We start from the raw sequence: 13,945 nt of genomic DNA, 5'->3' as shown, positions 1-13,945 counted from the left end.
TATACTAATATTAAAAAAAAAAAGAATACTACTTCCGCACCTCTATAGGATGAACTGGAGGTGGGAGAGAATACCAGTGGTAAATAACATAATAGCTATTGCAATAAGACTGAATTAAAGTAACAGACATGTGAATTGTGAGAAGGGGATAAATGTGAGAGATGCTGTACAAGAAGACTTGGCAATTTATTTGATAAACTGGGATGAAGGAGAATGAACAGTTGAGAAGAACTTCAAGTCTGTAAATGTGGGTGCCTGGAAGGATGATGGTTACCATCGGCAGAAATAGGTAAATGTGGAAGAGGGACAGGTTTTGGGAGAATGTAGTAAATTCTATTTTTGGATGTGATGGATTTGAAATGTCTGTGGGGCATGCAATTGGAAATGACCAATAAGGAATTGGTAATGTGAGAATGGAGCTCAGGACAGAGTAGAACTGGATATATTGTGTTAGTAAAGCAAGGCAATGATAACTGGACTGTGGGAATTGATTGGTGAATTCACCACGAAAGAGAGTATCTAGGTCGGAAGCCTGGAAAAGCGCATTAGGGAACAGCAAGCTTTAGGGAACAGCCCTAGTTAGGAGGCAGGACATGAGGGACAACCCAGCAGGACACAGAGGATGACCCAACAAAGGAGAATGAGAAGCTATAGTCAGACAGGTAGGAGAAGAGCTAAGATCACAAAATCCCAGGAGGAAAGGCCAAATATTGCAGACAGGCCAGAAAGGATAAACAGTAAGAAAGAACCACTGGATTTTATAACTAAGAGATCATCGATAATTTAGGAGAGAGCAGTTTCAGTTGAGATACGAGGTCAGAAGCCAAGCTACAAAGAGAAACGAATGACTGAGTAGAGAGGAAATGGAGGCAAAGAGTGTAGACTGCTTTTAGCATGAGTTTGGCTGGGAAAGGAAGGAGAAATAAACGATGCTAGTTTGATACGGGGAGTTAGACCTAGTATGGATTTTTGAAGGACATGGAGAACTGGGCATCTGTATACAGCCAGGAAGAAACCACTGGAAATGGAGAGAATGAAGATTAGGGAAAGGGAAGAAATGATTACAGGGTGATATGCCAATAAGTGACAGGAGACAGGATTAAATACATAAATAAGAGGGTTCTGCCTTTAGGAGAAGGACTACCTCTGCATGAAAGATGCCAAGGAATTCTGAGATGTAGAGAAGGGGGAATTTGTGGCAAATTACTTCTATTTTATCAGTAAAATATGAATGGAGGTGAGAGGGTGAGGCAAGCTAGAAGAGAGAAGGTTTGGAATTGCTGCTAGGGAGATTAAGAGGAGATGAAACTTTGAAGTAATTTTCAATTCTAATTATTCAGATTTTAATGACCAGTCTTAAATAGAATTTGAAAAATAAAACAAAGTGATAATTCACGGAATCTGATTTGGATTTGACAACAGAGACCATCTATGTCTAATCCATAGCCATAAAAGAATTCCACCTACAACCTGCCCAACAAATGATAGAAACTCACTATTCCACGAGGCAGCCATTTCACTTTCAGACAGCTTTCTAATAGGACATATTCCATAACATTAAATCTAAATTTGTTTTTCTGCAACTCTCACCCATTGATTTTAATTATGCCCCTTGGGTCAAAGGGAAGTCTTAATCTCTCATCCAAGTGACAATTCTTCAAATACTTGAAGACAGGTATCTTTCCCTCACCAATATCCAAAGGCTTCTTGTTTCCATGTCAAAAGTCCTTATTCCTCCAATAAATTTCAAGGCCCTTCGCCACCCCCCTTGGGATGCTCACTAACTTAGTCGATAATATGTTCTTTAATAAAATGTGCTGTTCGTTCTTAACTGAACACAGTACTCAAGAGCAGAGTACAAGATTATCATGGATACTGTCTTTCTCAGTACAGCCCAACATGGTATTAGTAATTTTATTTTTAGACTCTGGTTTTTTTAAATAGTATTTTTTTTCCAATTACATGTAAAGACAATTTTCAACATTCACTTTTGGAAAGATTTTGAGTTACAAATTTTTCTCCTACCCCAAGATGGCAAGCAATCTGATACAGGTTATACATGTGCAACATACATTAGTAATTTTAGCTACCATAGCATACTGTTCTGTTGTCTCACTCTACAATCCATTAAAACTTCCAGATCTTTTCCAAGTCTAACAACTATATACTTCCCCCGTTCTTTTTATAAAGTTGGTTTTTCTTTAGTAAGATTTGGACTGAACTGAGATATGCAGTTAGAAATAATGCCCACAGGCATTTATTTTTGGTGAATTTTATCTTATTAAATCTAGCCCAATGTTCCAGTTTGTCAAAACATTTAGAGCCTCAATCTGTTAGTCAATGTGTTTGCTATTTATTCCAGTTTCTTGTTATTTGCAAGTTTTGTAAATATCCATCTATGCCTTATTGAAGTCATTGATAAAGATCTGAATCAGCATACAGATAAAAATATTAACATAACAGATCCCTGGAACACTCAAATCTAAGCTGACATGGAGGCACTAGTAAATAGTCTCTGGGCCCAGTCATTCTGCTATCTTTCAAAGACAACTAACTGTATTATGTTATTGCTAACATCGTTTCATCTTTTCTACAAGAATAGCATGGAGAAACTTTGCCCCAAGCTTTCATATAACCTAAGTAAATTATAACTATGGCATTCCCCTAACCTACAAGTTTAGTACCCCTATTAAAAAAAACTGATGTTAAAATACACCTGTTCTTGATAAAAGCATATTGCCTCTGTGATCACTGCTTTCTCTAATGATATATTATGGAATTTTGCCAAGATTCAAAAGTTAATTCAATGGCTTTTTCCTCAAGGACTACACAATTGTTAACAACTCTTATTACTATTCCCTTTCTGAAAACTGAAGCATTTGCCTTTTCCAGTCCTGCTAGACCTCACTTTTCTTTACAATCTTTTAACTATCAGAGAATTCAATTCAATTCAGCAAATATTTATTAAGTGAGCATGATATTGGATGAGGCACTGGGGATGCAAAAGGGATAAATACACTAAAGGTTGTTTCCCTCAAGGACCTTACATTCTGCAGGGGAATAGAGATGGGATACAATGTGTATAAAAGTACATATAAAATATACAAATAAGGATAAAATGATAAGACACAGAGAATGTTAATAACTGCTGGGTGATGAAGGAAAGTCTTATGGAGCAGATAGCACCTCAGCTGTACTTTGAAAGAAGCCAGAGATTAAGTAAGAAGTGAATGGATTCCAGACATTGGGACCATTTATGGAAAGGAATGGGGGCATAAGATGAAATATCATATGTATGGGGAAAAGCTAGCAGGCCAACTTGTTTGGACTGCAGAGTGTGTGAAGATGTGTAATACGAAATAAAATGGGAAAAGTAGATAAGAGCTTGATTATGAAGGGCTTTAAATGCCAGGATGAGGATTTTGAATTTTATTATATAGGCAGAAGAAAGCCACTGAAGATGTATGAGTGACAGTATGGCACAGTTATATCTGTGTTCCAGTAATATCTCCATGGTAGCAATCACCTCAGCCAGTTCTTTTGAGCCTGGGATGTAGTTCTTTGGGACCTGGTCAACTGAATTCACCAAGTTCAATAGGTGCTCTCTTGTTACCTCTCCACTTGTCCTCCATGGTCATTTTGGTTCTGTCCTTTCTAATCCAAAGGTCATTTTCTTTGGAGAGAAAAGAGTAGGAAAATGATAACTGAGCAGCTCTTTCTTCTCCAAATCACTCGTTATCATCATTTCACATACCAGGAATATCAGTCCAGTTCTTTCCTGAATCTTTCTATTTCTACCAATTTAAGGCTTTTTAAAAAATTTTTATAAGCTTTTTTTTTTTGTGCCAGTCTCAGCTCAGGATAAGCTTCATATTCCTCCTGGTATTCTTATGGGACTATGCCATGCATTTGTAGTCACCCTCCATCTTTGCAATAATCAATAGAGTATTTAACAATTTCAACCAACCAGATAAATTGTCATTGAGGATTTTTTCCCTTTAAATTATTCAGTACTTGTGAATTGCAAAGCATGCTACCTTATACTACATTTAGGCTCTAGATTCTCAATAATAATAGAAGGATAGAAAATGTATGTTTCTCATGACCATATGATAAATATACAGAAATATAAGTACCTCTGAACTCCACAATGTCATTTCTTTTAGAGAATTCAAGATTTGTAAGAGATTTTTAGTGCCATATTGGCTCCTTAGAAGATAAGAGAGAGAAAAGAAAAAAAAAGGTTCTCTGGAGCTTTGTGAATTCTTAGTTTTTATATATACAAGCAAATTTCATTGTATTAAAAAGGTACTTAGGAATTCTGCGTTAGGACAATGAAAAAAAATTTAGGTAGTTATTCCTCAGATGAATGAAATGCATGGAAGTCTTTCTAGAGCAGTGGAAAAACAATTTAGAACTCTTTTCAGAGAAAAAAAAGTATGAAATCCAAGTAGAATGGGGAGAATACTCTTCTCCCTTCCTCCCCCCACCACTGCAAGGTTTCTTCTCTTCCAGAAAGAAAGAAAAAAGATGCTTCAGTAATTTCTCATGAAGTTACTACTTAGATAAGCAAGTCATATTTTCAAACTTCACATTATGTAGGAGAAGTAATAAATCATTTGAGCTGAAGGAATGCCAAAAGAGAGGGAGGGGAATACACTCTGTACTAAAACATTCCCTGTTCCTATCACAATATATATGGCTGGCACATGAAAAGTGGAATAAACTTACTTCTGAAAAACAAAATGTTACCAAATCTCAAACCATAAGTAACACAGCAAGTCTCTGAGGTGATTGTGTTTGTTTTCATGAATGCTCTAAACAAAAAAAGAGAAAGCACTTAGAGCCCACTAAATAGACAGCTCCAAATAAATATTGACTGATTGACAGAAAGTAGAAAAGAATTTAAATGAACAAATGTGTCAGCAACTGCCAAAGACAAGACTAAGAAGAAAAGTTCTTTCGAATATCCCATCTTATTAGATAAAAACAATGAGTTTTCCCCACAATCGACAAAGATGTTATTCTCTAGAAACAAAAGAAGCTTCTTAACTGGGCAAGTAATTCAGATTTGGCAGTGCTGAACAGAGTACTGCATTTTACATAAAGGTAATTAAAAACGATAAGACAAAGACAACTTTAATCTTCTTTTGGCAGAGCTTAAATGCTTCACATTTGATTTTCATAAAGTAACCTTCCCAGAAACAGAAGACACATATTGCACTTCATATACCTATCATTTAAAGTTGTCTGATTAAAAATAGCTTGGATAGACTATCAGTAGGTCTGAACAAGGATGACCATAATCTCATTTCTAATATTTCTAGATAAAGACAAATTAAAATACCTACCTTCAGAAATCACTAAGTTTCAATTGGTCATTCTAAGTGTCCTGTTTTACTTTAGGCAGCACAAAATGAGAGGATGAATTGGTGGTAGTCTTTGCTTTAATAGTGACTATGAGAGATAACGAATATCAATACTAAAACACTGTCCCTTTCAAATAAAACAAGCTACTTGCCATTTTTTCAAATATTTTTCAGAAAATTTGTGGGGCATAGTCCTTAGAAGTCAAAGAAACATCAGAATACAGATTTGATACTTTAATGTTTCATTTTGTTTGTGATGATCACAGTGACTGTACCTATGTGGTCTTCCCCCCCCGCCACCTGCCATGGAGATAGTGTAGGAAGAGCACGACAGTTTATGTTCCAAACTCCTGGGTCATTTTCTAGCTAATTTTTTAAAGGAAAAAGAGTAAGACTTACATTGTACAATGTGTGAGATCAAGAGTGCAGCACTGGTTTCATTACATGTTAGCCTGCCCTGAGCCAGGTCCTGCTTCACCTGCAGAGCAAACAGGTACCTGCAAACACAGAAGAGAACATGAATCAACCAAGCCCAGGAAAAGAGATACTAAGATTAGACTCTCCCTTGGCAACAAGTTCTCTGCACAGTTAGAAACCAAAGAAAAACTGAAAAAAATCCTTGGACTTAAAGGCTAAACCCAAAACAAAAAATAATTTAGACTTGATATTCATCATAATTAGATTCTGCATATGAGTAATGACAATATAAATATCTATCTCACCTAAAAATAAAAATGATAGCTTATACTTACATGCCTCTTCATGATCCTTCCTCTAACACTTACTACCTGTGTAACCTTAGGAAAGCCATTTAATCTCCTTAGAGCTCAGTTTTCCTGTGTTTAAAATGAGGGGTTGGGTTAGATGGCCTCTGACATCCCTTCCAGTTCTAGAGCCATAATACCAAATTCTACTTTATCTCATTTGATCCTGATTATCTTGAACAAATATTATTTTACAGAATAGGAAACAGGGACTCCAAGAAATGAAATAATTTGTACAAGGTCACACAACTGGCAAATGATAGAGTCAGGTCCAGTACTATCACGTTATACTACTAGGTTTTCTTCAGAAAAAATCTTTTGGTTAGCACACATAATAAATTTTTTTTAAGTGAGTAGTTGTGTTAGATTTTGAAAGTTATAGTCCTAACCAGTATAGTCACCCTCTACAGGATTATTTCCCATATGGTTTAGAAAATGGGAGGGAGGGAGGGAGGGAGGGAGGGAGGAAGGAAGGAAGGAAGGAAGGAAGGAAGGAAGGAAGGAAGGCAGGGAGGGAGGGAGGGAGGGAGGGAGGGAGGGAGGGAGGAAGGAAGGGAAGGAGAGAGGGAGGAAGGAGGAAGAGAGGGTAGAATAAATAAGCATTTATTAAGGACTTTCTATGTACAAAGCACTATGCTAAGCACTGGGGATACCAATAGAAAATTCAAAGAGTCCCTGCTCTCAAAGAGCTCACATTCTAATGGGGAGATAGCATGTATGGAAGCTTTCAGCTGCAAATCAGATTGAAAGGTTTTGAGGTCTTAGCAGTTCAAGGTCTCTTCTTTAATGCAATTTCTGTTGATAAAAACATTATCAATTTCTGATGTTAAATGACTTGACATTTCCAAGGGCTTTAGTTGGCAAGGACTTTCTTTTCTAGGTCTTCAGTAGCTGATGCTATTACACCTGCAGGAGCAATTCCCAGGCTGCATCTTCACATGGCTTGCTTCCCAGGATGCTTGCTAAAGGGAACATGCTAGAAGCATGGTTGTTCCTAAGGCTCTTGAGTCTGTCTCCACTAGCATCTGAGAGAAGATGGTGGTCAAGACTGTGGTGGTGATTTGACTCACCTGACACATGTGGCCTCCTGTCTCTCCTTCAGGGTGTCCTATTGCTTCAGCTAGATTGGCTGACCTGCCCTGTGGGCAGCAGTTGTTCAGCAGCTGGTGGGGATGTTTGGGCCTCTCTCCACAAGAGATGCTTCCTCAGACAATGGCACTGAAGACCACGCTATCACTTTCAGGGCTCTTATGCCCATCTGCCAAAGTGCCCATCTAGCCATCATTGGTGGCTAGTCAGCAGTTGCTACCTGTGGTGATGAAGCAGGTGGGCCTCTTCTCCATCATCTGTCCCCTCAATAATGTCAGATAAAACTTGAAATAACATCTTCTAATGTCAATTATTAAATGTGCCCCAAGGCCTCTAAGTTCCAAATTTAAGATTCAAGGGTAACTCTTAAAATTTCCCCTAGGACCAACATTTTACACAGATGTATACACATAGCCTTTGGTTCTATCTATTAAGAAAGGAAAGGAAGAAGCCAGAGAAAAAAACAGGATATGAACAAAGCAAACTCAATAGTACATGTAGACGATCTCTATAGTTCAGAAATACAAAGCGGAAGGAAGAGGTATACAAAATGGTATAATAATCTCTTTTCAGATAATGATTGCATCATTTATTTAAAAAAAGACACCACTATTTTGATATGTTGAAATTCACATTTACATGGCTAATTTTTTTTTCAAATACAAAGCGGAGGACCTTATTGTACTAAAACTCTTACATTTTAAATACTATAGCATTTACCATCTCAAAAACATACTCGTTATGTTTTAACAAATAAGCGATCATGAAAAGATCCACGGGGAGAATCCCAGGCTTTGCTGATATTTGGAAGTAGTCATTATGTGGGCTTTAAGTGCTGTCGGGGTTTGAAAGCATGCCTTTTTAGAGGACCAGGTGCCTTTTTCAAGACTAAAGGAAGCAATTTCCATTGTTTCTCCAACCTCTTCCCCAGCCCAACTTTCTAGTGACTCTTCTTGTTTGGTTGGTTTATGACACTAAGATTCTTGTCCAACATAAAGCATAAATCACTATTCTCTGTTTTAAAAGTTCTACACTGTTCTCCATAAATATACATCAAAACTCCAAAGTTCCCTTCTCTATAGGGTTTTGAGTCTGAGATAGTATTAAGACTTGGATGTCTATAGGGTCTGGGTATAAATAATTGGTTGGTGGGTTGCCATCCTTCATTCTGGAAGAGGACCAAAGTGACATCACTATGTTAGATTCAAGGTACAGTGTATCTGACTATGGCTGATCAGACTAATAGGAACTTGGAATGCTCTACCACAGGTGGAACACTCTGGCCAGCGTTGGCAATCAGGTGACCAAGCTGGGGAAATCCATGAGGTTGTTGTAGGCTGCCTGGAGACCCCTGTTGCCTGGGGGCACTGGCACATATCTGATCCTGGTCTTTTCCCAGAACTTTGACTGCAGGTATAAATATTCTTAATGAAACCCATGGTTCTAAAGGCTCCTCAAAGGAGATCATTAATATTTGCCAGGTAACTGGAAAACATTTCTGACACTGAAGAAAACACAAAGTCCTCAGCACTTTGGATGGAAAATTTCCTTTCCTTATTCACTTAGTTGTTGGTCTGTCCCTCGTCCTCCATCATTTTATATTTATTTTTAATTTATCCTATACTTACCTATCTGAGAACATTGGCTGTATTCCCCCCTCCTACCCCAATAGAACATAAAACTCCTTGAGGACTGATACTATTGCCTAGTTGTATCCGCAGTGCTTGGGACATAAGTATTGAATAAACATTTGCTGATTGATTCTCACACAATCAGAACTAAGAAGTGAGTGTGGTTTTTTTGTTTATTTGTACAATATCACATTCAGCAGCTTGCCAAAATTACTCTGAAAACACAAAGAAAATGTCATTCCAGGTTTGGTTGGTGATAATAGCTCAGAATTGCCTTTTCTTCTTACTTTCAGTAGGAAAGAGGGAATCTAACAGTTGTAGTAACACTGATTTTTATGCTTTCCTTTTTAAATTTTTATTTTAGTTAGCTTCACTTGAGAGTCCTTATCTAATTTCTGCCCTTTTCTTTTTTTTGGTATGTGTGTTTCACAGAAGAAATTCCTAACTTCTCTGCTAGTCTGAAGACACAACAGCAAACACTTGATGCTTCAATCTGTCAGCAAGCTGCAGCAGTCACTTCAAATAGTATCCATCCCATTCACAGGAAAACTCATGGCCAGCTGGAGAGGGGATCAGTGACTGTTTCTAGGGAAAATATGCTCCCTGTGACAGAAAGAAAAGATACTTTGCACATAGAAATATGCCAAGGCTGGTCAACACAGAATAAATGACTCAGGGTTCCACAACGAGGGAAAAAAATGAGCTTTTAAAAGTAAAAAAAACCCAACAAATTCATATATACTTATATATTTCCCCCCTGTTTTCCCTGTAATATACAAAGGAACTACAGGTTTTTGTGCTATTTAATAAATATGAAGGAATTTTATTTCTTCTTGTTCAACAGAAAAGTTTAACCCACTCCATCTTATGTCTATATAAATGCGAAGGGAGAACAATTCTTGGACGACCAGAAGATTAATGGCACAATTAGAAGAGTTCATATTCAGCTCAACTCTAATGTCTCCTTACTTGTCTTATATAGTCCATACTTGAGACACTGAAAGCATCATGAAACCCTTACAATGAGAATGTACGTCATGTCTTACTTGCTTTATAGTCTGATTTTGCTGATATAGGAATCTGGCAATGTGAGCAGCTCTGACTGACTCTCAGAGCATTTCAAGAGACTAAGCAGATGTTATTTACCTTATAACACCAGTTGGTTGCTGTCATCAGATTTTAATAGATCAGAAATTTCAGATCAGTTTTATTTCACACTGTACTGGAGGAATTTTCTCATGGTAAAAATTTTTTTTTTAATGACCACAGTGAGAGTCGGAAGAAAGCAAACTTAATACCTGCAGCTGAAAATGTAGAACTGCCGATGTTTATCTGTTCTGATAGAGAAGCTGGCTCAGTACTCACACAGGTTTGGTTTGATGACAATAAGGTGTACAAGATTTTATTGTATAAATCAAGAAACTCAATAGGGGAAAAATTTTTTTAAAAAAGTCATCCACACTGAACTGGATTCTTCCCCTTTCCTTTTCTGAAAAAAGAAATGCTCAAAAGTGACCATAAAGAACAGAATAATGGATGCAACATAATTTTCCTCTCAAACCTCATAAACTGAACCAAGGGACACAATGAAAAATAAAGGAGGATCACTGAACTGGTGAACCAAACCCATATAACAAAATACTTTTTTACTCATTTGTGACACTCCCTACCTTCTACCCTGTATGCCAAATATATATGGAATTATTTACATGTAGTCTCCTCCATTAGAGTGTAAGCCCCTTGAACATATGGGCTGTTTTTGTCTGTCTTTCTATCCTTGGTGCCTAGTATAGTGCCTGGCATGCAGTAAATGATTAATAAATGTTTGCTGACTCTTTCATATGCTTACAGCAGCTGCCAATTTATCAAAAATCATATATTATCACCAAAGACAGTGAAGTGTATTAAGTTATCAGTAGGGATTGGTAGAAAACTTTCCTCCAAAATTACCTGAGGCTTGTCCAAAGGATAAGTGCCCCTCAAAATAAAAATAAAAAAAAATCTACCATTTATACAGCACATTAAAGTTTTTGCAAAGCTCTTGACATACATTATCTCACTGGAGTATCACAAGAGGCTTACTGGCAATTACTCTTCCAGTTTTAAAAACAAAAAAGAAAAGGAGGCTTAGAAAGATAGGCTGATGTTCACCCAGCTAATGAGTTTCTGAGATGGGATTTGAACCAGGTCTTCCTAAGCAGATTATGCACCATAGTATTCACTAAACTTTACCACCTCTCATCTAAATTGGGAGCTTTATTAAAAATCAAAAAGTCCCCAGAAGGCTGATTGTGAAGTCAAGAGTTTTAAGCCAAAGAGTTTGACCCATTAATAATTGCTTTCTTTAGTCTTAAGCTGATAACAGTGAATCAGATAATCACTTGTGAAAAAATTAAAAAGCACAATCTTCACTATGTATTCATTCATTCAACAAATATTCATTGATTATGTAAGTGCTAAGCACTGTGAAGGATTAGAAAGAAATATACAAAACATGGCCCTGGCCTTGAAGCAGCTTATATTCTCCTGGCCAGCGAGCTTCATGCTTACACACCCTGAGAAAAAAAGAGTGTTCCTACTCTTTGTTAATAAGTGGAAAAACAAATTATTAAGAATATTGATATTTAAGACAACACTCACTCATCTCTAGAGAAGAGAGCATACACTCTCTCGAGACATTAATAGGTATTTTAGGTGACTCCTGTGAAAAATAACAGACTAGAGTAGCACAGGAGAAGAGGGCATCGACGGATGGGAAGAGATCTGTACTACTGGGGGTAGAACACATGTAGATGAAATGAAAGATAATCTAAAGTGTTGAAGCAGAATGGCATTTTTTAAAAAAATAGACTTATGTTCTCATCAGTATAGGGAGTTCCCAATGAATAACTTCTACCAATAATTTATATCTTTCTCTGCAACTTGTTGGTCTCAAAGAGTTGCCTGTGGCACTGGGAAAACAAACAACCTGTCCACCATCACACCGCCAGTATGTATCACAGGTGAGACTAACTTACATCTTCCTGACTCCAGCGGCAAGATCTTTATTCATTATACCTCCACCCCTGATTCTCATTAATATATATTAAGACTATATTGATATTGAGATTATACTGTGGCTTCAGAAATGAATTACTAGAATTGTTCTAAGGCATAATGAAAAAATATCTAAGAAAGAAGTAAACGTGCAACACATCCCATGTTTAATCACATTTAATCCACTTAAAATCATTTTTATAAAAAGTAGACCAGGCAAAAAGGTAAAAATTTTATATATAAAATTTTCATATATAAATGTATATGTATATATTATATATTATAAATATACATTTATATATTACATATATTTACATATATATTTATATATATAAAGGCAAAAAATTTATATATAAATTGTGGGTTAAATATGAGAGCACATGTTGGTCCAGAAAATACCATAAAAACTATACAATTGCCACTAACAGAATACACTTACACACTAACCTTGTAAGTTCTTCTTGAAGTTGAGCATGGTCAGGTGGAAAGAATTTCACCACAAATTTAACAACAACATGCTTTGGCCCTAAGGGAAATGGAAAAGAAGTAATCTTTAAGTTCTCTACATGGAACATTGATTTCTAAGAAAAAGAGCTTCCAAAATGTCCCAGAAATGATTTACTGATTGCCAATTCTATAATAAACATTGTAGTTTTAAACAAAAAAATGGAAAGAACATATATTGAAAATTGAAATAAACTCTTGATTTTTAAAATTTTCTATAAAAAAGATTTATTAAGTTAAGTACGTTAGAAAGAGCTTGCTGCTAAGATGTAAACATGGGACATTTTTATTTTTTGGATGTGAAGCTGTGTAAAGCAGGTCACAGTTTAGGGCTGTGTTGTATAAACCAAATGAAGTCTCTCATTAGTTTCAAGATTTTAAATGTTGGAACTGAATTTACACATCAAAATACATGTCAGTGAATAAACTCTTCACATGAATTTTCCAAAGGAAACAGAAGTGGGAAAAATTTAGTCCTGCTTTATTCTGACACAAGAGATATGGTACCAGATTCTAATTTTCTGTGATCACATAGAGAATTTAGACACAGATATAAGAAACAGAAGGAAAAGCATCTTCACAAAAAGCCAAAAAACTTGACACTCTAAATACAGAAATAAAATACAACAGCAGCAATAAATTCATCAAAAGTTGAGCACAGGGCTTTTCAGTAGGTTAATGAAAGTGAACACAGAATGTTTCCTCCTATCTCAGTTGCTATATTGTATATCTACTATAGTCAAAGGGTAAGACACTCAAACTCCCCTCAATGATTTCCATGGAAACTAAATCACTACCAGGCTCTATCCTTAGATTGCTTGGGAAATATCAAAGCTAGGTAGACAGTAATGCTAACTAGAAGATGACCCCCTCCATTCCTGTGGTCAAATCAAATTGTCTGAAACAAAGCAAATATTCCTCAAGAGAGTTACTGCAACACATTTATTACAGGCAAACCACTTCTGAAATGAAGGTATATTGTGGGGATTTTGCTATCCTGAATTTCATGTTTTCATGCTCATTACATAGGCATCTTTACAACACTAAAAAAAAGTGACCATCTTTATTTCATATAAAAATTGAATGTTTTCATTACAACACTTTTAGACTGCAAACTTCCTTAGGACAAGGATTAATGTGTCTTCTCTTTCATATGTGCCCATGTGAAATAAGGGAATTACTAAAAAATCCCAGTAACTTTAACTAAATGAGTGAATTAACATATTTCACTTTCTACATTCGTAGCTTCTCCAGTTAAATTTTGAAAAGTTGAACGCAAAATTAATATTCAGTGGAGAGTATAAAAATAGGCCTCCTTTCAGATAACTGCTCACAATAAAAAAAAATCTCAGCATAGACTTATACACTTGACATTAAGAAAACATGAATTTAACTCTTCACACTTTGATTTTATAGCTTTTTAAAAAGGTCAGATTTGGAGGTGGCAATAGGATATGAGAGCTAAAAAGTAATAAATGCATATGTGTGTGCGTGTGTGTGTGTGCGTGTGTGTGTGCGCGCGCGTGTGTACATGTATGAAAGACCAAATTAC

General features: G+C 36.3%; 1 protein-coding gene across 2 annotated transcripts in view; it reads right to left on the bottom strand.

Moving 5' to 3' along the window:
- The window catches only part of FARP1 (FERM, ARH/RhoGEF and pleckstrin domain protein 1), a 338,317-nt gene that overhangs the window by 98,472 nt on the left and 225,900 nt on the right, over positions 1–13,945 (bottom strand). For both annotated transcript variants that reach the window (XM_020963963.2, XM_020963962.2), the window contains exons 5-6: positions 12,337–12,415; positions 5,769–5,866 (exon numbers count right to left, since the gene is read on the bottom strand). In XM_020963963.2, coding sequence (XP_020819622.1) covers positions 5,769–5,866; positions 12,337–12,415 — 177 coding nt within the window. The remainder of the gene's footprint in view (positions 1–5,768; positions 5,867–12,336; positions 12,416–13,945) is intronic.

This window comes from Phascolarctos cinereus, unplaced genomic scaffold (assembly GCF_003287225.1).
Source record: "Phascolarctos cinereus isolate Bilbo 61053 unplaced genomic scaffold, phaCin_HiC Scaffold_7;HRSCAF=346, whole genome shotgun sequence".
Lineage (NCBI taxonomy): Eukaryota > Metazoa > Chordata > Mammalia > Diprotodontia > Phascolarctidae > Phascolarctos > Phascolarctos cinereus.
The sequence above is the reverse complement of the archived record's forward strand: the minus strand, read 5'-3'. Positions and strand labels throughout refer to the sequence as shown.